The sequence below is a fragment of the Drosophila suzukii genome, chromosome 2L (genome assembly GCF_043229965.1).
Source record: "Drosophila suzukii chromosome 2L, CBGP_Dsuzu_IsoJpt1.0, whole genome shotgun sequence".
Taxonomy (NCBI): domain Eukaryota; kingdom Metazoa; phylum Arthropoda; class Insecta; order Diptera; family Drosophilidae; genus Drosophila; species Drosophila suzukii.
The window spans coordinates 10,978,386-11,003,351 of NC_092080.1; the positions used below are offsets into that span (position 1 = coordinate 10,978,386).

The 24,966-nt window shown below is 39.2% G+C and overlaps 1 protein-coding gene and 1 long non-coding RNA gene across 2 annotated transcripts; one reads left to right on the forward strand and one right to left on the reverse strand.

Moving 5' to 3' along the window:
* Positions 1–55: 55 nt before the first annotated feature.
* On the reverse strand, positions 56–24,229 carry crp (transcription factor cropped). Its single transcript, XM_017089317.4, has 3 exons — positions 23,941–24,229; positions 15,180–15,486; positions 56–1,687 (listed from the first exon to the last, which is right to left on the reverse strand). The coding sequence occupies exons 1-3, from the start codon at positions 24,030–24,032 to the stop codon at positions 155–157; spliced, it is 1,932 nt and encodes a 643-aa protein (XP_016944806.1). The 5' UTR covers positions 24,033–24,229; the 3' UTR covers positions 56–154.
* On the forward strand, positions 4,681–24,577 carry LOC136117203 (uncharacterized). The gene is made up of 2 exons (XR_010654601.2): positions 4,681–4,959; positions 23,398–24,577. It is a non-coding gene; the product is annotated as an uncharacterized lncRNA (long non-coding RNA).
* The last annotated feature ends 389 nt before the right edge of the window (positions 24,578–24,966 follow it).

Consider the following 24,966-nt stretch of genomic DNA (forward strand, 5'->3'; position numbering starts at 1 on the left):
CCTGGCGAGCGCCTTTAATACTAGCTCGTGCCCCAGTCACAGCTCCTGCCCCACGTTGGGCGCCACATCTTCCTCCTGCTTTTGCTCCAGCTGCCGCAATACATCCCGAACTGGAACCCGAACCCGAACCCGCTCCCTTTTTGGGGCCATTGAATCAGGACGACGGCAGCTGCTTGGCCACTATCACGCCCGGCCGGCATTGTTTTAAGGCTGTGGTGATGGTCAGCTGCTGGGCTCCACCGCTGCCATTGCTCCCAGTGATTATGGTGCCCGTCGTCGAGCCCGCTTGCAAATGATGGCTGCTGCCGCCGCTGCCGTTGCCGCTGCCACTGCTCCCATGGCCGCCCGTTGTTTGCACCTTAAAGATCGCCGTCGGCGTAACGGTGGTACTGCTGCTGCTCGTCGAGACCAAACCGCCAGCATCTTTGGCCGTCTTGGCCGTAATGATAACCTGCTTATTGCCGCCGCTGCTCTTCAGCTGTAGGAAGGGTCGCAGTTCCGCCAGCGCCGCATGTTGCTTGCCCGTGGTGGTGAGGGCCAGCGGTGCATCCTGCGCCAGCCGATGATGATGCAGCTGCTGCTGGTGATGCACTCCAGTCATTTGGTGATGATGCTGCTGGAGATTCTGCTGCTGGCCAAACTTCTCTTGACCCCCACTGCCGTCCGCAAAGAGATGATCGCCCTCCAGATGCCGGATGGCCTGGACAATGGTCTCCAGATTCTGACGATGTGGATGCTGATAGTGTGTGGTGGTCTGAATCGATGGCAGATCATGCTTCTCCGCCTTCACCTTGACAATCTTCTCGTGGATGCGCTCCACCTCCACCTTGGGCGTGGCTTTGATTGCCGCCTGCAGAATGGGCTGCAGCATCGCAGCACTCGACGTGCATCCTTCGGCATAGGCTTTGGCAATTGCGTTCACATTGACCTCGTTCTCGGACTCCGTGGAGCTGTTCGACGACAGGATGACCTCCTCGTGCACCTGATCCTCGGTGATGATCTCGGCAGCGGCATCGGCCTCTAGTTCCTCGATGCTAGAGCAGACAACCACCTGCTGTTGGCCGGTCATCTCATCGATCTCCACGTACGAGACAGTGCCGCCGAGTTCCTCCAAATCCTCGGTGCGCACAAAATTATCGGTGTGCTCGATGACCTCGCGTGGAATGTAGGCGCCACTATTTCCTCCGGATGCGGCTGCCACCGCTGTGCCGGGTGGTGCGGTTGCCACACTGTACAGCTGCCTCTTGATCATCTGCAGCTCATCCTCGAGCAATCGCCGCAGGCTGCGCTCCTTCTCCAGCTGCTTCTTCGACTCATGCAGTTCCTTGGCCGCCAGTAGGGTGGCGTTGTTCAGTTTGGTGGCCGCCGCACCGCCGGCCGTCAGCAGGGTCATCGGTTCCGGGGACATGGAGCCCAGTCCCTCATCGGAACTGTCGCTAATCGCCTGGATGTTGATCACGTTGTCCGTCAGCTTGCGCTTCTTGATGGCCACCGCCGTGGAGTTGCCCCCGCTGGCATTGGAATCGTTGTAGTTTCCCCCGGAGTTGGCACCACCCTCGCCGGATCCTCCGCCTCCGGCCTCGTGCTCGCCCACCTGTCGCTTCAGTTCGCTGTTCTGCGTGAGCAGCTGCGTCTTCTGGTTCTCCAGCTCCACGATGTATTGGAAGGTCTGTTGCAGGATGGCGGCCTGGAAAGAAAAGTGAGCGAGGGTTAGGCCAAGGTTCAAATAAAGTTAATTGAGTTGAGATACAAGCAAGGGGTAAAAGGCTAATGGTTTGGAATTTTACTGGTAAGTTAAGAGGTATATTTACTAATTTAATGGTAAGTTGTACTATTGTTTAGTAAGTTAAGAAGTAAAAAATAATTCAATATATTATCTTTGCGAGTAAAATGAAAAAAAAATAGTTCTTGTTGGAACTTATTTTTTATGAAGTCTATAAATCATTCCCCACATTCATTTCCCTTTTGCATTTAATCCAATGATTTGTTTTGATTACATCTCGTATATTTTTGGAATGGTACATATTATGTGAGATCATTAAGTTGAGGAAATTATTAACCCTTTAATCAGGGACTCTCTTTTTCTCGCCCCACAATAAAAGTCATTCAGAAGACACACACACAACACTCAGAAGATTCACACATGGGGAATCTTCAGCTGAGCGTAGGAAGAGAAGGAGAAAAAGAAGGGGAAAAAGAAGGAGGAGGATGAGGACGAAGACGAAGCATAATTGCCGAGAGCAGACTTAATTGCAACAACACACAGCACATAAATAGCCTGGCTTGTTGCTTTTGCATTTTGCATTTCGCCTTGACTGTTTTTGTTTGCCTTTTCGCAATGTTTATAGTAAATAGTGTAGTAAGGCTGCAAAACAAGCTGGCTCGACGAAAAGGTTAAGGAACTCGTGTCCTTCAAAATGCGCGCGCTCCCCATTTCAGGCTTTGTGCAACACTGGCCTGCAAAAAAGGCGTGGGAAGTAAAAGTGCATACATATGTCCATATAAAGGAGAAATGTGGTTCGAGGAGGCAGTAAAGATGGAAATCTGGCTTAGAAAGTGGCAAAGTCATAAAGGAAATCAGCGTGGGCGTACATGTAGGCCACATATTCTGTAGAACTAACAATGTGTTTAGGATTATTAATAGAGAAAATAGGGAGTTCTCATAACCAACAAATTAAACAGGTATTTCTTAATGATAAACATAAAAAAGATATTTTAATAACAGCAACAAACGAAAACAATAAGACAAAAAAATTGTAAACCCTTCTTATAAAACTATTTATAGATTGGTATCATCTTTGTTTTTTCTAAAAAAAAAAAACTATAAATAGCTATCTAAAATGTATCTTTAAATTAAGGTAATGGAAATGAGTTCCATAAAACCTCTCCTTTTTTTAATTATCCCTTATTGAATACAAAACATTTTAAAATACAAATTAAATTCGTATCCCAAAAAACCACAGCTTTGAATGACATTTCTATTAGAAAAGAACCGCAGTCGGGGGCAGAAATCGTATAAATTCTGAACTTTTTCTCTCTACAAATGCCAAAGGAATGCGTTTGCATTCTTCAGGCTTTGATTAAAAAACCATAAATCTTATGCTGCTTTAGTGCAGTTCTTATTGTTGCTGTAGTTGTTGTTGTTGCTGCTGCTGGAAAACTTGTTTCGATTTCGGTTTGTTGTCGGAGGTCACTACTAAAAAGCAATAATAACAACTAAAAGATGGCCAGCCGGGAAGGCAACAACAACATTTGGTCTGCCGGCATCGCACAGCTGCTCTCGCGCTCTCCCTCTCTCTCTCACTGGTTCTCCCTTCCCCTCTCTGACTGTAATTTCACACCGTACCGTACCTCATCTGTGTACTTGTTGTTGTTATTGCAACTCAGAGAGAGAGAGAGAGCTAATGTTGTGTGTACAGTTTTCTTGGGTTTATTATTGTTGCTTCCAGTAGTAGTAGTACTAGAAGTACCCAAGCGGTTTTCAATCTCATCACACTCCTCACCCCCCTCTACACTATTCTATATCTATTTCCATCGCAGACGGCGGCATTGCAATGTCGTGCGCATATCTTATAAGAAATCGACAACAAAAACAAAAGAGCAACAAAAGCGAGAATAAATCACATAGCATATTTAAGTTTTCTAGCCGCGGTTGCTTTGTTGTTCTTGCTGTTGTTGTTGTTGTTACACACAAAGGTCGTTCATTGACTTGTCTATTGGAAATGGTCGCAGACATATGGTATGGGAACTATTGGAAAGATAAAGAAAAGTGTTGCCGCTTTGTCTGATAAAACTATCAACCGATGGAAAGACAAAGGATTTGGTTTTTGGGTATATCATATGAGGAGATAAATGTACTACCTAAATAGTTTTATAATAAATGATAAGCCATTTTTAAGGATGTTTCCACAGTTATCCAGCATTCAAACTAAATATATTTATATTTATCATTTCTTCATTTAAACATGCAGATTTAAATTAACTTCAATTGCAATAACTTCCCAACAAGAATTTGCCATAACTTTGCTTATCAGAATCAAAATGCACTTGTTCTTAAGTCCAATTCGCGCATCATATGGCACTCCCTCCCCCTCCCACTCGCACTAAATCGCGTTCACTAGCCGGCAAGTTGAGGCCTTGGCTAATAAGAAAATGTCGTTGCCATCGCAATTATAGTTGTTTTTGTTGGGGGAAAAATGCCGGCTAAAGAAAAATCCACCACAATATTATATCGGTGTGAGAGTAAACAAAAGGCAAAGTCAAAAGCAAAAGCATATATGTAAACAAAGCAAAGGAAAAAAAAAAAGGCAGAGCAACAACACACAACAGACGGCCCCTTTTGCGGTGACTGTACTTTTTTCCAACAAGAAGCCAGCAACAGTTCCAATACGAAAAGTTTTTCAATATTCGCCGGCGTCGTCGTCGTCGTCACAAATGTTGCTAGAGAGAGCCGCTCTCCCAGCATGTGCTCTCTCTCTTAGGTAGGGGTAATTGCATGACGTTAGAGCGAGACAACCATGGTCTTCGTTGGGTTTGCTTATTCGTTTCGTTTTCGTTCGTTCCGCGAAACGGAAACCAGACGTAGCGAAAAACATGTGGGCCCAAGCTTTTACGGCCTCTCCCACGTGCTCTCTCTCATGCTCATTCAAGCTTTCCAGTTATTCCCGATTGGAAGTTGCGCGCCCTCTCCGCTCTGCCTCTCTTTGACAGCTGACTTCTATAAATGGCGCGTCTGTTTCTGGCGCTCTCGTTGTTGTTGCACCATCGCTATCGTTGTTGTTCTTGTTGCTGCTTTTCTCACCCCACAACTTGCACTACAATTTCGTTGATTGAATAAAAGGAAATGCATAAAAATAGCAAATACGCCGCCGGCACGAGAGAGAATTCGTCATCAGCTGAGCTGGCACTCAAAAGCGGCCTACGCCTCAGTATTGGTTTATCTGTGTGCGAGGCGTAGCGGTAAATAAACTAAAATGAAAATCTTATATTTAACAGATCCTAAGATGGATTTTATGATTCTAACAAAGAATTTGATTTGATTATTTATACTGATATTTCTGAAAACTTAATTGCATTTAAGAATTAAAAACTACGTTTATATTTTATGTATAATAAAACAAACCAAGGAAAAAGCATTTTTAAATTGACGAACATATTATTTTACATTTTTTAAGACCACGTTTAAATTGACAAACATATTATTTTAAATTTTTTAGATATTTTGTACATACATTATCATTATAACCAGCCAGCTGTTTAAAATCTTTGTGTTTACTTTTTGATATTTTTTCATTTGATAGTAAAGTGGGCGCGATAGTAAAGAGAAAGAGAAGGGAGACCACCCATAGAAAAAACAGCCGGAAATCAAATCCAACCACCAAAAATGCACCAGCACCCCACACTTTTCCTTCTTTCCTTCCCCTTTTGATTTGTTTTCTTTGTGTTTTTCTATTTTTTTTTTGGCCTACGTGCGTGCACGCATGTTTCTAAGTGTGGCGCTTTTCCCTTGTAAAATGCGGTTAAATTGAAAACAACCAGGAAAATAATTTTATTTTTACTACATTTGTATTGCCCCACCCCAAAAACAAACAAATGGCAAAACGAAACCTTAGCTTTTTTATATATTTGCCTAGCCGAAATATTTATAAGCAGTAAAGATACTTTTGATAACCAATAGATAACTTTGCAGAAACGGATATGCCTCTTGCCCAAAAAAATATTAACTCCAAGAAATAAAATGGCAATCAAAAAATTCTTTATTCATTTTGAATAATAAAAACTACATCTAAAACTGTTTAAAAATCCCATAAAATTTTGAAACTAATATCGTGGCATCTGAAATTCGACTTTACTCGAATGAAATGATTTCAAGAGATCCATTTGAAACACATTTAGGGCCTTGTATCTTATTTATAAATGTCAATCTTCCCCCATTTTCAACTGATATTATTGTTTATTCTCATTATCTACCATCTGCCGGTTTATTTTTTCTTTCCGTTTTATTGCGTCGCACGTCAGCGAAAAGAAGAAACAATTAACGCTACGTTTTCGCTTATCTTTCGGTTCTTCCTCTTCACCTGCAGATGATGATGACAGGTGTGTGCGAAGCGCCAAGAAGAAGAGAAGCGAAACAAAACAAGTCAGCTGACATTAGTTTTTTGCCAACTTTGGCTTTGGCTTCGCTCTATGGCCACGCCAAAATTTAAGATATCAAAAATCTTGTTTGAGAGCAACTATTAAAAATTATATACAAACATACCATTATTAGAAGAAGATAGCTTTTAGAAAAGCTTAAGATATAGGATATTCCAAGTCAAAGCCTTCGATTACTTATAGACCAAGTGATCTTATTTCGTTGTAGGACTAGAAAATTTGATTTTTATGATCTTAACCCAGCGAAACCTTGTAATACCAAATTGAAAATGGATCCTCTTGCATATTTTATCGTTATTTTAATAGTCCTTGAAGCGCGATTCCGTATTTATTAGCATGGCAGACCTGCTAAAATTAGCATCCAAACATTTTTGGTCATAACGGAACCCGAGACGAGTTGCACGGGCCATAATAAAATCCGCTAGCGAATTGTTGTTTTCCGTTGGTTGTTGCAAAAAAAAATGTGTGAGCGTGAAAATAGGCAAAAACAGCTGCGATTTCTACCGGCTTACTCGAAAACACACATCTATAGGGTAGAGATATGGATATAGAATGAGAGATACGTACGTATGTATGATACACACCCACAGATGGGGGCTTTTCTACGGTTCACTCGCACTCGCACTCGCTCTTTCGCCCACTCTCCCTCTCTCGTTCTCTCCCGCTCCCACTCCCACTCAGCTGCTTTTGTTGGGCGCCAAACATGTGTTCCCACATGTACGTCAAAACGATGATGATGTGAGTGTGTGTGTCTGTTGGGTCCCAGGAGAGAATTTTCGGGGTGACAACATCGCGCGTATTTTGCGGTCAAGCCAAATGCAACAAAATCGAGGCTATTTTTAAACAGTCATATGTAGGTACATATGAAACCCCCCATCTCACCCACATTTTTCTGTGAAAATCTCCCATTTGGAGTGTGTGTGTGAGCACGAGGAAATGCCGTCATCGAAAAATGGGAAAAATAAGATCAATACTTTAAAAATGAGTGCTACGACTAAACGATGCCTATTAGAGTTGATAATATCAACAATCTATCGTTATAACTTAATTGGATGTGGTTATATTACCAAAACTTTTGGTACACATTTAGTTTTAGGCATATCACCAATCTATCGTTATAACTTAAACGGGTATGGTTAGATCACTAAAACTTTTGGTATACAATTAGTTGTAGGCAAAATAAATTAAGATCGCTTATAGTCAATTGCCAATCATCAAAATTTTGAATGGTATTTGAATTTTGAAGGCGAAAAGAGGCAAGTCTATGTTGATCCTGAGTATAACATTCATTCTTACCAATAAAAACAATTGACCGAATGCAATATACCCTCTCACTTTACAATTACCAGGTATCATATGTATATTATATAAGTGTTGTGGGAGTAAAAGGAAAGATTTCCGGAGAGACTGGGGCGAGGTCATTCGGGCAGACAAAAAACAGCTGTGTACCAATTCAATCTATAAGCTCTCCGCACATACATACATACACATCATTCTGGTTTTTTCATGTTTGCAAATTTATTTCGCATTTTTGGCTAATTTTTTAAACAATTTGCGAGCGGAGGCTGCTGACTCAGACTGAATATGTATGTACAAAAAATAAAATAATTATTTGCTTTTTACGCTAACCTAATTAAATTCAAACACGTGCGGTAGATGAGCTCACAGCTATGTTTGTACTTGGTACCAGTTATATATCTCTGGATATTTGTATTTATATTTGCCCCTAAGTTAATCCAAGGCAAAAGTCATAAAAAGCGGCAATTAAAGAAAGCCAAAAGAGCGTGGCAATTGAAAAAGTAACGTCAGTAGCGAGGAGCCCAGGGTTGCAGTAATAAAAACACAAGCAAAACTATCTTTCTTACAATATCCGAAACTGTGAATCTATAACATACAATACCAAAAAAAAAAGGTAACCATCAGTTTCATGACTATTATTACTATTATTAGGTTTAGAAGGTCTTTACATTGTAACCAACTTGTTTATTAATAAACATTTGCAAAGAAAATACAATTTATTTAAGAATTGTAGGATCTGGGGAGCCTTTTTAATGGAATATTTAGCGTAGGTTTTCAGATTACTGATTACTTGATTTTAAATAAAATTTCAGAATATCCTTGTAGAAGAATCCTTTAGTGCTTACGTAATATATGTACAGGATATCCCCTAACAAATCCCTTTAAGAACTCAAAGATATTTTATGATAAGTTTAAGACTACACCCATTTTATCCGGCTCTATGCAACTCGTGGGACTTCGTCATCATTCAGCAATGTAAATTTAATTATATATTTTCACTGACTGGCGGCAGCGCCTGCTGTTGCTATTTGGGTTAATTAAAACAGCTGTCTTGGGTAAACAACAGCACCAGCGCACGTTGATAAAAATAAATACAATGCCGCAGGCGTCGTCGTTCGTTCGCCGCGTTTACTTTAATTTTATAGAAGTGAAATTCGATCAGCTGATCTGTGTGTGAGGGTCAGCTGCCTTTCGGTGCGAGTTTTTTATTATTTTTTTTTTCTTGGAATTTAACAACAGTAGAACTGCTCTGCTCTGCCTTTCTCTTTCTACCGCCATCTTACCATCTCTTTCGTTGCTTAAGTTCAAATCGCTTTCAACACACTTTCAAACATTTTCGCGTGTTTGTGTGTCTTTTGTTGTTTTTTTATGTTAATTAAATGCTTTCATTGACCATGAGCTTTGGTAAGCCGGTGGCAAGAAACAAAAAAAACAATGAACCCTATGGCATGTCGTGGCTTAGCCCCATTGGCACTCTATGGGTTAAAGGTTTTATTGACCTTTGGTGGAATTCAAATTTTTCTGTCTGTTAGTTCAGTTCTGTGTATTCAAAACAAAAAGCGCAAGTAATATTTGGTATTCAAAAAATTAGTAATACAATTTTTCAAAGTTTCTAAACTCAATGTCATCATAATATATTTTGAGATACGTTTACAAAAAAATGTAATAGAACCCTAAAAAAGTATCAGTATGTAAATATTCATGATATGCTCTCTTTTCTGACTATCAATCTACCAAAATAAAACACTATTTGGATCAATTACCAAAAAAAAAAAAATTATCTACTAAAATAAAACCCTATTTTAATCAGGTAATTACCAAAATTAAATCTTACAAAATTAAATAGAACCCTTAAAAATTATCGTTATATAAATATTCATGATATCTTATATTTTCTGACCATCAATCTACAAAAATAAAACCCTAATAGGATCCGTTTAATACCAAAATTCGATTTTTTGTTTGATATCTAATATAACCCTGAAAAAGTATCAGTATATAAATAATATTCATGATATGCTCTCTTTTGTGCCCATCAATCTACTATAATAATCTACAAAAATGTTATCAAAGAAAATTTGTAGATTTTAGAATTTCTAAGGTTGCACTTAAAAGGTTTTATACAAGTGTATCTACATCATCTTAAGTATTTTGTTATTTTTTGTAGGCATATGAATACGGGATCTACAGATCAGAGCCCAGTTATATGTACCTACAAGTAATATAACGATTGTCAAACCGCGTTGTACTTTTTGTTTAGGTTGATTTCTTTGTGACACCAGCTTGCGACGCAATTGGGAAAGCTGAGCTCTTGGGAACCGAGCTTTTCTGCCGGTCACCGACGCTCTAACCTTGTTTTCTCACTGTGGTTGTTGCTTTTGCCTTCGCTTGACCAGCTGAGTCTCGCTTACACGTGCTTGCAATTGTGTGCGTGAAATTGCGCAGCAAAAATGCCGGCTGGCTTTTGTTTTTGTTTGGTTTTATTGTTGTATCTCGTAGATTTTTTTGTATTTATTATTTTGCAATTTCTTTAGAAATTTATCGGGTTTTTGTTAAGATTTCACAGCTGTTTGCTGACTCATTGGGAATTGCATTTATTTTGAATTTTCCAAATACAGCCTTGATTTCGATATATACAATTTTAGCCTATAATATACTTAATTACTTTAAATTTGGCAATGAGTATTGTTAAAAGGTCTTTTGTTTTAGCATAGTATAAAAAAAAGATATAATAGCAATAACTTAAGTTAAACCTGAAGCTGACGAGCTATAAATCAATACAAAACGGAACTAAGACACACACACACACTGGCAGAAAAAGCTGCCGACATTGTAGTAACGACGCTTGAGAGATAGCCAAGAAGCAGACAGCGATCTTGACTTGGTCATTGATGAAAAACACCGTTACGATGCAACTAAGTCATTAAATCCGGCGAGACGGCATTCCATATAATCTACGGAAAAAAATCGCCAGACAGAGGGGGAAAGAGCTAGAGATAGAGATAGAGAGAGACCAACGACCGACCGACATTTTTGCAAAACTTACACACACCGTCGACTATCTCCATCCCGCTCTGTCTGCCCACAAAGTAATTGATCCATTGCACTTATGCTTTTTTTTTGCTTTGGCTTTTGACTAGGTTGTTGCTTTTGTCACTGCTTTCTCTTCGCTGTTGCATTCTGCTGAGAAAGTCTTGAGTGCCAACTATCGATAAGTTATCGTCCCGAGTAACGGTTGAATTATTCCAATCGATAATCGCACCACCTCTAATCTGCTTTCAATGCATTCTGATGTCATAAAACAAATGCAATTTTCTATAAACGCATTTGTATTCTATATATAAACCGAAAATACTTTGTTATCATGCCTGGGGCTTTCGTAAAACGACTAAAACACAACCCGGATTTAATTCCACTAATTTAACAACCCTTTGTGCACCACGAAATTCCTAAAGCAATTAGGCAAAAGTGTGGTTTTTAGTTAAATAAAGCTACTGAAGCATACAAATATTTAAAATTACGGAGTGGCTTCATTAATTGCATTTTGTGGCTGCTGCTGCTCTACATGCGAGCACTGCACACCTGATTTCCCTTATGCTCTTGTGTGTGCGGAGTAGTAGTGCAGGCATTTTTACTACGAAATGCAATTGAAAGTACAGGCTACACACGATGCGATGCTATTTATATACATATATGTGCGGGGCTTACATAACTCGTTATATATATATATAGGACCTATGTACTTTTCCCCAAACTGGGTGTTGGCATGCCCCAGAAGTTGTCGTCGCATCAAATTCTCCAGCTGCAATCCCGCTTTTTGCTTCCATCTGCAAAAGGTTGCGAGATGCCAATGGCCTAGTGCACTGCACCACCATCGAAAAACCCCCGAATGACCTCCACCCACCGCCCCTGCCCGGTGCCACGCCCCTGTGTCCAGAACATACAAAGGCTATCGGGGCAAAAGAAAAACGGATTTTGCCGGGCCAACAATCGCAGTGCGCAACTGCCAGGCTGAATGCCCATTTTCATATGAAGAGGGTGGGGATTTCTTTTTTTCTTTTTGGTTGGGGAGGGGGTTTCTACCACCCATCGTTCCACTCGGAATCGTCATCGGCTGTGAAACAGCTGCCTACCAGGCGCCAGACAGACGCCAAAACGCTGGAAATGAAATGGCAATGAAACACTCTCGGGAGCCATAAACCTGCCGGAAAATGTAACCCACCCCCACTTTCCACAGCTGAGCGAGTGGTGTGGGCTCCCATCAGCAGAAGGCGAACAAAATGTTGGCGCCATCCCATCCTTATATCGCATATATCCCAATATTCCCGTAGCATACCAGAGTATCCCAGCTCTTTTTTTTTTTTTTGGGGGGTAACTTTGCGTTTGGCGCGCGCTTTTCTGCGTTGGCCACTGGAAAGGAATCGATATTGTATTGTATATAGAAAATTTTCCAGTTTTCTCTCTGTTCGCTGTCTGGGCAAGGTGTGTACTGTTTACAGTGAACACCCCCCACCCACTGTAATGTAGGTTAGTTCAGCTGGGGCGCGCCTAAATCTTCGCACGGTGCAAAATATTGCAAAACTGATTTTTTAACATTAACGCATTGTACGAGAAACTTTTAAAAATAATTGAAGGATTTCTTAACTTAAGTTACTAATTATTTACTAAGTACAATAAATATTGAAAACATAATAAAGACTTTTGGTAATAAAAGCATTACCTTAAAGAGTTTTATTACGTGTGGAACCAAATTTTTTTTTTTCATATTTTGTTAAAACTATTTATTTATTTAATTTTGACTTAAGACAATTTTTATACACCTAATAAAAGTGTCTTTAAGGTTTTAAGCTAATTTCTTTAATTTTTGTTTAAAAACTTGAAACTTTTTCGCTCTGTGCATTGCGAGTATTCACAAAAACAACAATGGGGGCAACTGTACGCAATTGCACATTTGCACTTTAGCGCCACCTAGCGAGCAAGTTCAATGACCCGCCAAACAGTGGGCGGGAAGAGTGCGGCCTGGTGAGTGCAAAAGAGAGAGGAGAGCAGTGAGTAAATCACAGACTTGCACTCACATTTCCATCCCTCCGCCCACTTTATGCCACCCACCTTAGGGCGTGGCTGTGTATGTGCGTTTGTTCCTGTGTGTGTGTGTCGCTGGCATGCACCGTTATGTGCGTGTGCCTAACTGTGAATGGTTTCAGTCGTCGCAGCTTTCTGTCATCCAACCTCACTCTGCATTGCAATTTTATTTCGCACTCTCTCTGTGTGCCAAATATGCATGTGCATTATACAAATGTATGTATGCACATATGTTTTATGTGCGTAGGATCTGTTTTCATTGCGTTTTAGGTGCCCTAGTCCTATAATTTTTAACAAAACATCTAGGTAACATCATCTAGTCCTACAATTTGTAGCAATACAACTAGGATAAACAAAAAAAGGCTAAATCTGTACTATCAGTATATCTACGTAGTGCTATTATATAAGCTTTATAGGTAATCGTTAGGGATCCATAAGATAATAATACTTGAACTAGAACCTGTGGGTTTGATTCTAAATCAACCCTTGGCAACCCAGAAAGTTTTGAGGAAACCTTTCCCTTGAGTTTAAAATCCCTGGAGATTTCTCAAGAACCTTTAGCGAAATCCTAGGAGATTTCAAAATGATTCTATTCATGGTTATAATCAGTATTTACATATGTATTAGCCGGCACTTAACTAAAACTGTAAAGGCTTAACCGTTTATATAGCGGGTGGAAACTTGGTCAAGCTGTTGGAGGTTTCTATTTCGCCAGTTGCTCTCTCCCACGCTCTCCCTCTCTTTTTCCACAGCCGTAGCCCCTTCTCTTTCACACGTATTTACTACAATGTTTACTATGTGTGACAGGCGCGGTGGTATCGTATCGTTTGTAATCGTCGACGTTGACGAAGTGCATAGAACAAAAATCCATAAACTACTTGCACTTCTGCCCGCCAACCGCCCCTTTTTACCCCCGTCTCTTTCTTCTGCACTCGCCCCCTCTCTGTCTACGCCCATTATGTCATTCATCAGGCAGCGTAGTCGTTGTTGTTGCTCTGGTTGCTTATACCCTTTTCATTTTTGCCTGTAGTAGTATTTTTAATATTTACGCGCTTTTCTTCCTGTTTGCATTACTCGTTTACGCTGGCTTTCCTTGGCTTTCTTGTTTATGCTGCGACTTATTACATTGTTTCTCTGTTGGTTGCCTGTTATCGCCTTTCTTTTTGGTCCAAAGACTGATTTATGGGCCTTGGCAGTTACAGTTGACACTTTTCAATTTGCAATAAATAAGAGGGGCTACAAAGAAATCCTCGAAAAAAGGGAAACTACTAAAACTCATAAGTCAGTGCTGGAAAGTGATCATAAGGGCAGTTTCAGTGTTGGAAAGGGGATTTGGTTTCAAATTCGGATATTAAAGAAATATTAAAAGAAATGTTTTTTTAATCTAACAATTTAACACTTTCTGTTTGCTAAATCTAGAGACAAATCCCTTCATATTTATCATTTTTAAGCTTTCAATTTTTTTTACCAGTCCCATTCTTTTTTTCCTAACCGCAGACACATAATTTAAAAAACAAATAACTGTCTTGCTCTTTTTGTACTCAAGCCATTTCGTTGATTTACAACCGTCTGAGTGGTAGAAATACGAAGAACAACATCTGCAAAGTACTTATAATGTGATTCCATACAAAGTGTTTTTAAGACATGCCCAATATCCTCCCCCACTAACAAGGCCGTTCATTCCACCGGCCCTTTACAACACACGCGTCACAACAAATCGATGTCGTCTCAAGGTGAAAATCCCATAAATATTAGAACATGTGTATGCTAAACAAAAAAAAAAAAAAAGAAAAAAGCTGAACAAAATATATATGCGGCGTAAAAAGAAAAAGCGAAACGCCTCCTACAACAAACAATTGAGACGACGACGACGCCAACACGGTTGCCCTGACGACTAAATGTCGAAAAGGGACCTTCAAAGCTTTAGTCCCCACTTTATACGACCCCCCCCATAAAGCCATTTCCATTCACGTTTTATTCCACAGCTGGAAGCTTTTGCCAAGTGGCGTGTGTGTTTGTTTTCCATTCTTGGCCAGGAGTCGTCGGCAATTTGTCAACATGTGTTCCTGGCCCTGTAATTGCGGTCCAGACCGAAACGATTCGGGTTCGGACCCTGGTTAAATGTAAGTGGAGTTGCGTGCCACGGGCTAAAAAAGTAAAAAGGTAATCTTAGGGTTCGAGAAGGCCGAAGAACCTCATCCCAAAAATGGTGTTGATGTCGAGATGATGATTGGCCCTACAAGGAGTCCAGAAAAACAAGTCAACCCACCGAGAACTGACCATGGGTAATAATATCTCAGACACTTGCAGTGAAATCTTTTAAATTGGTTAAAGACTAATAATGCAACACTAATAACCAATTTGTACACAGTTTATGATTAGCAAAACTTTTTTCATTGGTCCTTATTGATTTTATAATAAACACGCTACTCTTGCAGATAATATATATGACTTCCAATTTTCCAATCTTAGGGATATTGTAGATATTATACCTTTACGCTAAAAGGTTTCTTGAACTTAATCACTGCTGTACTATAAACCATATTATCGCCATTAATGGAGTTGGTTGCTTACAGTCCAGAAAAAACGTCATCTCAAGAAAGCGGTACCCAATGCTTGTCAAACTGGATTGGATAGTAACTTACCTTGCTCAACTTCTCGCCCTCGTGTCTCGGGAGAAGCGATCGCAGACTCTGGAATCCGGCATTGATGCTCTGCATGCGTCTCCGCTCGTTGCTGTTGGCGATTTCCCGGCGCATCCTCTTCTCGCTGTCCACAAGGGGTTTTCCCGAGCCGTCTCCATCGCTCAAGGCCCCGCCCCCGCCTCCTCCGCCGCCTTTGGAGGTATTCGTACCGCTCATGCTCGACTGGCGACGCTGAGAACCCTGATGGGCCGACTCGCTGGCGTACTCGATGTGATAGTTCTCACCCCCTGAATCTTCCAGTTGTAATCTGCAAAATGACGAAATCGGTTAAAAATGAGTCACAGACTGGCAAACGTATAAAGACGGCAATAAATATTGGTCAAGAGTCATATCTTCTTCCGGGAAGTGGTTAAATACAATTATTTACCCTACGCATTATTATGTTATGATGGATACCATTTTTTGATGTTTTACAGGTAATACTAAAATGGATAAAAAAAATGGGTACCTCAGAAATAACATTAAAACTGTTGGTTGCAAAATCTTTCAACATTTGCATGAAATTACACTAGATTTAATGTATTTCTAAGATAGTATTGCACAAAGACCAGTTTTTATCACCTTTTTTATAGATTCTTCAAGGTATTATCTACGTTATTGTTTATGGCTTTGGCTTATCCCCTGCTTATACACAAAACCAATTAACTTTTACATTTATACAATCTACGAGCACACAACACTCACACAAAACCACATGCCCGTTCACCAAAGCGCTGAAAAATTCATTCATTCATAAATTTACAATTCCATTCAATTCAATTTTAGTTTAACCCGCCGACGCTGCACAACAATCCCAACAAAAACAGAGAGGCGACCAATACACTCACATAGCCACTACTCTGTTGTTGTTACGTTACCATCAGCATCGGACTAAAGAAAAAGTTGAGCTGTACTACGGTTCGTAAATGCTCTAACCTATCCCAACACAATATTAAGTGAACCTAATACGTTATTAGTATTTTAGTTATTCCTAAAATATCTTTTTTTTAATTATTTCTATTCAAAAATGTAGATTATGGTAGAAATATAAATGAATTTTCTTTTGTAATTTAGTTTAATTTTGGAATATTATAGAGGAATATTATCATTTTCTGATTTTTTTTTACTATTCTTTATAATTGCGTACAGTTAGGCAATTCATCAATATTTTTTTTAGGAACTAGCCTACTTTTTTCTTTTTTAAGTGTGATGGATCCTGGTTGAAAATTCTGTTCGTCTATAGATGATCGACTTTTTAAGTATGTTGATGGTAATGTTCGATATAAGAATATAATATTAGGTGATCTTTGAAGGAATATTTATGTTTTTGATTAATATAAAACTTCTATTAACCTATGTACTTTGGGAATATTTATGTATTTGATTAATATAAAACTTAGATGACCTATATACTTCATTGTAGGGTATCAAACTACTGCACTACACATGTAAAGGAGCGACAGAGAGGGGGCTAGAGAAAGAGAGAGGTAGCTCGGCACAGCTGTCAATAGTATGGGCATTCCTCTTTTTGTTATTGTAGCCCACCATCGCCGGTTGTCGTGATTGTTGTTTTCTGTTTCTGTTTTGTCGGTTCAATTCGATTTGGTTCGTTTCGGATGGATTTGCTTTGGACCTCCGTTTCGAATTATTTTGCAGCTCTTCGAGTACTTCTTCTTCCTCTTCTTCATGTCGGGGCTTTGAGCTATGCTGCAGCACAGTCTCAAAGAGACGCGAGCGGTCCCAAGAATGCCGAACCGGTTTTACCCTACGAAAAAAGAGCAAACACGTTTTCCACAGGCCACAGAGTTTTGCTGTTGCTGCAGGCTAATGAAAACAATTTTCACAATGGTATGCTCACCGAGAAAGAACAACAAAAACACAGGTAGATGAACGGAGAGCGGGGGTGGAGGTGGGGGTCTTGAGTGTAAAAGTTGCAACACCGCATTCCGGGCGAACAACAAGAACAACGCTCTTTCAAGACGATGCTAGAAAATACAGTCTCACTTCTCTAACATGAATATTCGAAAAGAAATTTTCGAAAATCTTTTGTGGCAAGAAAATGTTAGGTTAGGATTAGGAAATTTTAATACTTGAAATGGAGAACTATGAGAGATTCTAGAATATATAGTCTTAGATTTTCTAAAAAACAGTCTCACTTGTCTAACATAAATATTTGAAAAGTGATTTTCGAAAATCTTTTGTGGCAAGAAAATTTTAGGTTAGGATTTGGAAATATGAATACTTGAAATGGAGAACTATAATTGGTTTGTATAGAAATTGTGATGCTGAGATTCTAAAATATATAGTCTTAGATTTTGTAAAAAACAGTCTCACTTGTCTAACATGAACATTTGAAAAGTGATTTTCGGAAATCTTTTGTGGCAAGAAAATTTTAGGTTAGGACTTGGAAATTTAAATACTTGAAATGGAGAACTGTAATTGGTTTATTTAGAAATTGTGATGCTAAAAATTCTAGAATATATAGTCTTAGATTTTCTAAAAAACAGTCTCACTTCTTTAATATAAATATTCGAAGTGATTTTCAAAAATATTTAGTGAGAAGAGAATTTTAGGTTAGGATTTTGAAATTTTAATACTTTAAATGGAGAATTTGAATTAATCGATCCAGAAATTGTAATGCTGAGACCTTACAACTGGATTATATATATCAATATTGATACTTTTCTGTTTATATTTTAAATATCTTACTCCAGTTACAGTGCCATAGCTATATTCTGTTGGAAAAACTTTAAACCCTTTGAAAACCCGTATTGCAAAAAGCATTAGTTTTTAGTTATTGAAGCTGGACTGTATTAGAGACAACGTCTCAGTAGCTTGGTTTATTTTTAGCAACATCATCCAAAGGTCGTTCTTCTCCGGCAGCATTTCTGCGGCAAGTGGGCTGCCGAAGGAGAGGGGAGATGCCTCCAAAGTTGGTCAACAGCAGCCCCAGCAGGCGGATGTGGATGCTGTGGCAGCCAGAAAAGCAGAAAGGCTGCAAAGAGTGCAGACTGCCAAGTTGCTGCTGCAAATGGCCAAAGGAATGTGGTTCGGATCTCGGATCTGGACCTGGGCACTTGCCTGCTTTTTGGCCTCTCGTTTGTTTTTGTTTGCACAATAATGCCGAAAAACACTGAATGAAAACCGCGCGGGGAATGTTGTTGCATGCTGCATGTGGTGGCAACATCTGTTGTTGTTTTTGATGCATATTTTTGTCTACTTTACGAGGGCAGCCTAATTATTTCAGCAATGTACATCACTTAAAGTGAAAAAATGAAATTAAACCGTTTGATAAAGAAATTTGTAGAGTTGGTGGGGGCAATAAATATTATTCTAAGATGAACTATTTATTCCCATCCTCATATATTTTCTAAACTTTTTTTTTACAATCTTTAAATCGTTTCCAACTCTCTATTTTCACTTATTTCTTTATAATGTCATCGCAAAACTATAATTTCTGGTAAATTTGTTTAAGACAAAACGTCTAGATAAATTTAGAAATTCTAGGTTTCTGATCTAGATTTAATTTTTAATCTATTTCTTGCACTGCTTTATGCCCCAAATACTCTTTAGTTAAAGACGCAACATCTTATATTTATTTAAAAATGGGGTCATCAAAATTGCACAAGTTCTTTTGAGCACTTTATGAACATAAGCTGCAGTTTCCCCTTTGAAAACGGATTTTCTGTGGTGCAAATAATTGAATAAATATAATAATAATAAAAACATATGACTGTGGACAGCTGACGGCGCTGCTGCAGCGCTGCTTTTGAGGCAGGGTTCAATGTAGTTCATTGGCCACTTTTCGCCAGCAAGTACATAGAGAGAAAAACACAGAGATACGAGCGATAAACAGACAGAGAGACAAAAGCCGAAGTCACGAGTGCTGGCTACCTCCAAACACCCACCGCCACCCACTGCGCCCCTCTTCACTCCTCACTCTTCACTTGATGTTGTTGCACTTTGCACATAAATTGTACATACGTTTATTGGGTCACTGCTTACGTCATCATTTCACTGGAATTTCGTCGTATTGCTGCACCAGCAGCAGGTGAAGATAAGGGATAAAGGGGGATATTGGGGGGAGGGGAGAATGGGGGTTGAGAAGGCCGAAGAAAGTTGGAGAGCAAGGGAAACTCCCAATCCTCAATTCATCCAGATAAATGTGCAATTATATAATATAGCCCAGAAAGTAAACAAGTGACACCGACTTTTAATAGTTGCCAACATTATTCGTTTCCATTTAGACCTGCAGCAACACCCATCCAAAATTCCTGGAGGATTTACCAGAAGTTGGTAGAGAAATCCAGAAAGATTGAGGAAGTCAACAGAAACTAGTGGATCCAAGGAATCGAAAATGCTTATTGTAAATTTATTCATAAAATGAGGATACAACCAAAATATAATTTTTAATATTTAAACTTACTTTCTTTAAAAATGTCTATGATCAATATCAATCCATATAAGTCGTTAAAGATTGAAGATATATTATTATTCATATCTAGACTCCTCCTAAAGAAAGTATTCCATCAAAAATAACTTAAAACAAAACGAAATCAAAATGTCTTTAAATTTGAAGTCCAAAATAAAAATATAAGCTTAAAATACCCAAAGCCAATCGAAATAAAGGAACTCGGAATTATGACCTAAGGATTTTCCAACGCACCGTTTTGAAAGTAAACACGTACGCCACATTAATAAAACCCGGGGAATTCCCTCATTTAAAATTATAGTTTAGGAAAAGCGGAGGCTAACTAACGACATAGACTGTGAATCCAGGGCAAAAATGAAATGCAACGCAATAAGGTTTGCGCCACTTGCGTAATTTGTGCAACAAAGTTGAGGCGTATGAACTAATGAACGTACTAGAAGAATTCGCATTTCCCCGCCCATTACTCATTTTACAGTTGTGCCCGCCAGTTGGCGCCACATTTGCCATAAAACTATAAACAAAGGAACGTTAAAAAAGCAAATAGAAATTATATAAGCCAGATAACTTCGGGGAATCAAAAGGCTTAAAGCGTTATAGAAATTCTATCCCAACTGTTTGTTTTCTAAAGAAATCTACAGAACTCCTGGTATCATAAACAAATGTTGTTATACTTGGATTGCAATTTGAGTTATTGGTGAAATATGATGCACATATTTGTGTAAAAAATACGAAGAGGGGAGAAACCGAATTGCTTACTGTTTTTCAGACAGCTAAAGATATTTATAGAATACTGTAGTATTGATCCTAAATAAATAAATAGATAATCCATATTTAGATACATAACCTCTAATTGGTGGTAATGATTTTCTTGATAATATTATAAAATATTTAAAAATGAGATATTTTTGATTTATTTGAGGATTTATTTTATAAAGCATTGCAATATTAATCTTTAATAGTTAAACAAATAAATTGTAAAATAAATAAATAATAACAATGGTTCGTATGAATATTCAAATGATTTTTTCATGGTATTTTCAAAAATTTGTATATGTATATACTTTGGATTTATTTGCGGATTTATCTAACAAAATGTTGTACTATTGATCTAAACTAGTTCAACAAATAATCCGTGTTAAAATATATAATCTCCAATGATTTTTTCATGGTACTCTAAAATATTTGTAGATGAGATACTTTGGATTTGTTTGCGGATTCATCTTAACGGTTTCTTTTATACTATCGCTCAGTAGTAGTTTTGCCTTCCTCATCCTCCTCCTTCTCCTCTTTCTCTCTTTTGCCCTGTCCCAAAAACTGATGTACACAAAAATCATGTGTTTTTCATAAACAAGCCGTAGCGCTCTTTCTCTTTCGCACACCCCGTTGCGCCCTCTCTCTTTCGCTCGCAGGTTGCCAATAATGCCGCATGCAAAAAGCGAAAGAAAAAAACAGTGTGGAAACGAAACGAAAACAAAATGAAACGTTTTGGCATACGAAACGAAACACACAGAGCCATCGCCCAAAAATTTGCGCAGCAGATTTGAAGCCATGTGCTGGTATTAGTTTCCATTTCATTTTTTTTCGCAAATTTGCAGCGGGTTTTCAGCTTTAGCTTTGTGTATATGTTTTTTCAATGAAACGTGTGTGTAGTAAAAAATGTGTGTGGCGGCATCTGTACTTTTGTGCTCTCCCTCTCTCTCTCAGCAAGCTTTTGCCTTTGAGTGCAACTCAAATGGGGGGTCTCTCTCTCTCTCTCTCTCTCTCTCTCTGTGTTGCCTATGTACTTGGATTAAATGGGGAGCGGCTCTTATAAAACTGCAGCGAGAGCGAGATGGAGTATGAAGGAAAGAGTTGTGTACACACTCTCCCGCTCTGTCTCTTGGATTGCTCCTCTTTTCCAGTCAAGTGGGGTAAAAACGGAAATGACGCCACACAACAACAACACAACGGCCGCAACACATGGCTTTCATTGTATTCGCAAATGTGCAACGGATGGAATGGAGAGAGAGGAGAGCAGAGTGGAGACTTTTAGCCAAGGCATGCTCTTTTATTTTAGCACCAACAACAAGCGGACAGCAGCTGCTAAAACGCAGTTGTTATACCGCCCACACTGGTGGCCAAAATAACAGTCTAACCCACGTTTTTTGTTGCCTTTTTTAACAGTTATCTATGAACTGCATGTGTTTCAAAAAATGATTTCTATTTAAAGTAAACTAGTTAGATATGTTGTTGAAGGTTGGTTTTTTTTTTGCTTTTAGACGAGAATTTAAATAATTTATTTTATTCAGCCAACTATAAAGTGATAATCAAATTTAAAAATCAGCACCAAAAACCTTTGGTGTTGTGCCGAAATAAATATATGTATATAATAAACAGAAATAAAAACCTTGAAAAGCCAGCTGAAATGGATTGGTGTATGTGCGCTCATATATATATATATTTCCGATTCTTTGTGGTTGTGCAAAAACATATGCTTGGCGATAAGAAAAGGCGCCGCTTATGACGTGTGAAAAAGCGAAAAGCGCAACCATATGATTCTGATAAGCCGGCAAGGGAAAAAGAAACTTTCGCTGCGAAAACATGACAAATATTCGAAAAACATTAAAGATCAAAAGAAAGGCAAGGAAGAAAATAAGAAATTCAAACTGTACACTTTCGCAGGCCATTTATTTTCCACATTTCTCAGGTACACGGAAAAAAGAAGATCAGATGTTTAATCATTTTGATGGGTAAATAACAAACAAATAAATTCCTCCTAATGAAAAATGATGTAAAATCCTAGATTGAGATATTTGCTCTCTAAATATTTTTACTGTGTTGAAACTGATCATTAATATCACAACCATTTTTCTTTTTGTGTACAAAGGAAGAGAGAGAGAGAGAAGAGTGTAAATAAAAGCAAACCAAAACCATCTGATGATACGAATATACCGGTACAGCTGATTTCATTTCAACTATGAACAGGAAAGAAGAAGAACTAGAAATGTTGATTAGGCAATGCACGATAAGCGAAGGAGGGAGAAAGAGAGAGGGAGTGCGGGTGCGCCGCAGCTGTTTTTTACCTCCGTTAATTCGAACATGTGAGCTAGCGCAAATTGGCAGCTGAGCGCGAGAGCCGGAGAACGGGAAAGAGGCAGAGGAGAGGCGAGGAGCGAAGAGAGCAAACGCGATCAACAGCTAAAAAAAATAGCAAAAGCAGCTGTAACAATTAGACCAAATATTTGAGGAAAGGAAATGGTGAAAATAAAAACATAGTTGGCAGTAAAACATTTACAAGGGGATCGTTAGAAACATCTTTATATATATATTCTTTAGCTTAAAATCTGTTCTTAAAAATAATAATTTCCAAAATTTCAAAGGAAAAGATTATTCAGAAGTTTTTATACATGTCATGGTAAAAATGACTTAACATGTGATTAATTCTTGGGTAAATTTCTCATAAGAAAATAATCTTTAAAGAACCTCTTAGTTTTGGACTCTGTAGAACCAAATACAAAAAAAAACACATCCGTTTTAGAAACAATTGAAATGATGCATTATTAAATATTATTGAATATTATAAAAAATTTATACATTTTGTATCGTAATTTTGAGGTAATATTTTGAAATGTTTAAAAACGCCTAGTTGGTTTCCGCCTTTCTTCTTTAAGCTGGTATTAAAATATACTCATACTTCAAAATAAATATATATTTTGAAATTGCGTTGGTACTCATCATAGTTTTTAAAATCTCCTCTTTCCCAAGCAGCTGTGCCCATGACTAATATTTGTGCCGGCAGTGTTTCCCGTCTGCCGACGCTGCTGACAAATTGACAAAACAGCCGTTTTACAATATGGACGACCAAAGGCAGAGCGTGAAAACACGAGAGGAGAGCGGCAGGAAAAGAGAGCGAGGAGAGGAAGAGGGCAGCAGACACGAAAGATGGGAGAAAAAAAAGAAGCGTCACATTTATTCCAGCAACAAGAAAACGGCATGGAAGTGGAAATGGAATGCGACATGCGCTAGTGTGCGTGTGCGTGTGTGTGTGAGGGGAGCCTTAATGGTGGTGGTGTTTTTGTGCCGTATTTGTTTTGTCGGCAAAACGGCGGCAAAAAGCAAACGAGAGAAAGAGAGAGGGCGAGCGAGCACACTGAGAGCGCACTAGCAAGTAGTAAAAATAATCAATAATTTGCGTGATAAAAATGCAAGCCAAGCTGTTGACTCGCAGCCGCGTTGTTGTTCCTGTCCCTTTCTCTGGCACTGGCCAACACTGATATTTGTAAATACTTTTTTTGTTCAAGCCAAACTTACTGCAATTCCTCATCCAATTCCTCGGCGCTGTTGTATTCGGCGTGCTCTAGAATAACCTCCTCCGTTTTGATGGCAACCGGTACGGCGGACATGTTTAATCGTGTTTGTGTGTTTGCTTACTATCGTGGCCGAAAATGTCTGCGCCACGTGCGTTTTGTTGTTGCTGCCGCTGCTGTACGACTACATAAACATAAACATTTGCAATTTATTTATAGCCTTTATTTGTAGCCTTTTGCCTCTATTGTATTTCGCACACACACATGTGTCAGCTGGTCTCAGCTGCTTTTTGTATTTAGCGGCAAATCGTTGGCCCCGTCTCACTCGCACTCGCACACACTAGCACTACACCACGACACACGCACACACCACAAGGGAAAGAGAGAGAGAGAGATGGAGATGGAGAGGATGAGCGACTTTTAGCGCGTCCAGAAGTTTTCTTTTCACTCGGCACTCTTTGATTTTGCCCTCCACGAGCTGAGATTTGTGTATTTTATTTCGCAGCTGTTTTTTATTTGACCCGCACTGGCCGCGCGACTAATGAATATGTGTACACGGCGAATTGGTGCACTGTACGCTGTTTTCCGATCGAAAGGCGATTTACCGTCCGTCCGTTGCGTGCATTCGATTCGGTGAAAAACTGCAGAGTGACCGCGCGTGGCGGTGGCGAAAACGTCGCAGCGATTCTGTGGGCATTTTTAGGTTCTGGCTAGCTTTGCTGCTTTCCAGCCCTGGACCGGGTAGCTTCCAGCGTTCTACAACACTGTTTTCCGTTATTTTTTTAATAAAACAAATATTTATTTCGAAATACTTTTTTCACCTGGCATAACGATTACCGCTGTGAGAAAACCGCTCTGAAATAAAAACGAACCAGCACAAAAAATTCAGAATGCACAGCTCCAGTTTCCCAACCCAACTGCCTAGAGGGCGCTCCTTTCTCAATTCAGTTTCCCTTTCCACCACACCCTTTTCCGACAAGAAGGCCGTCTCTAAGCCTCAGGAGCTGCCCAAACGTCCGGCCAAGCGAAC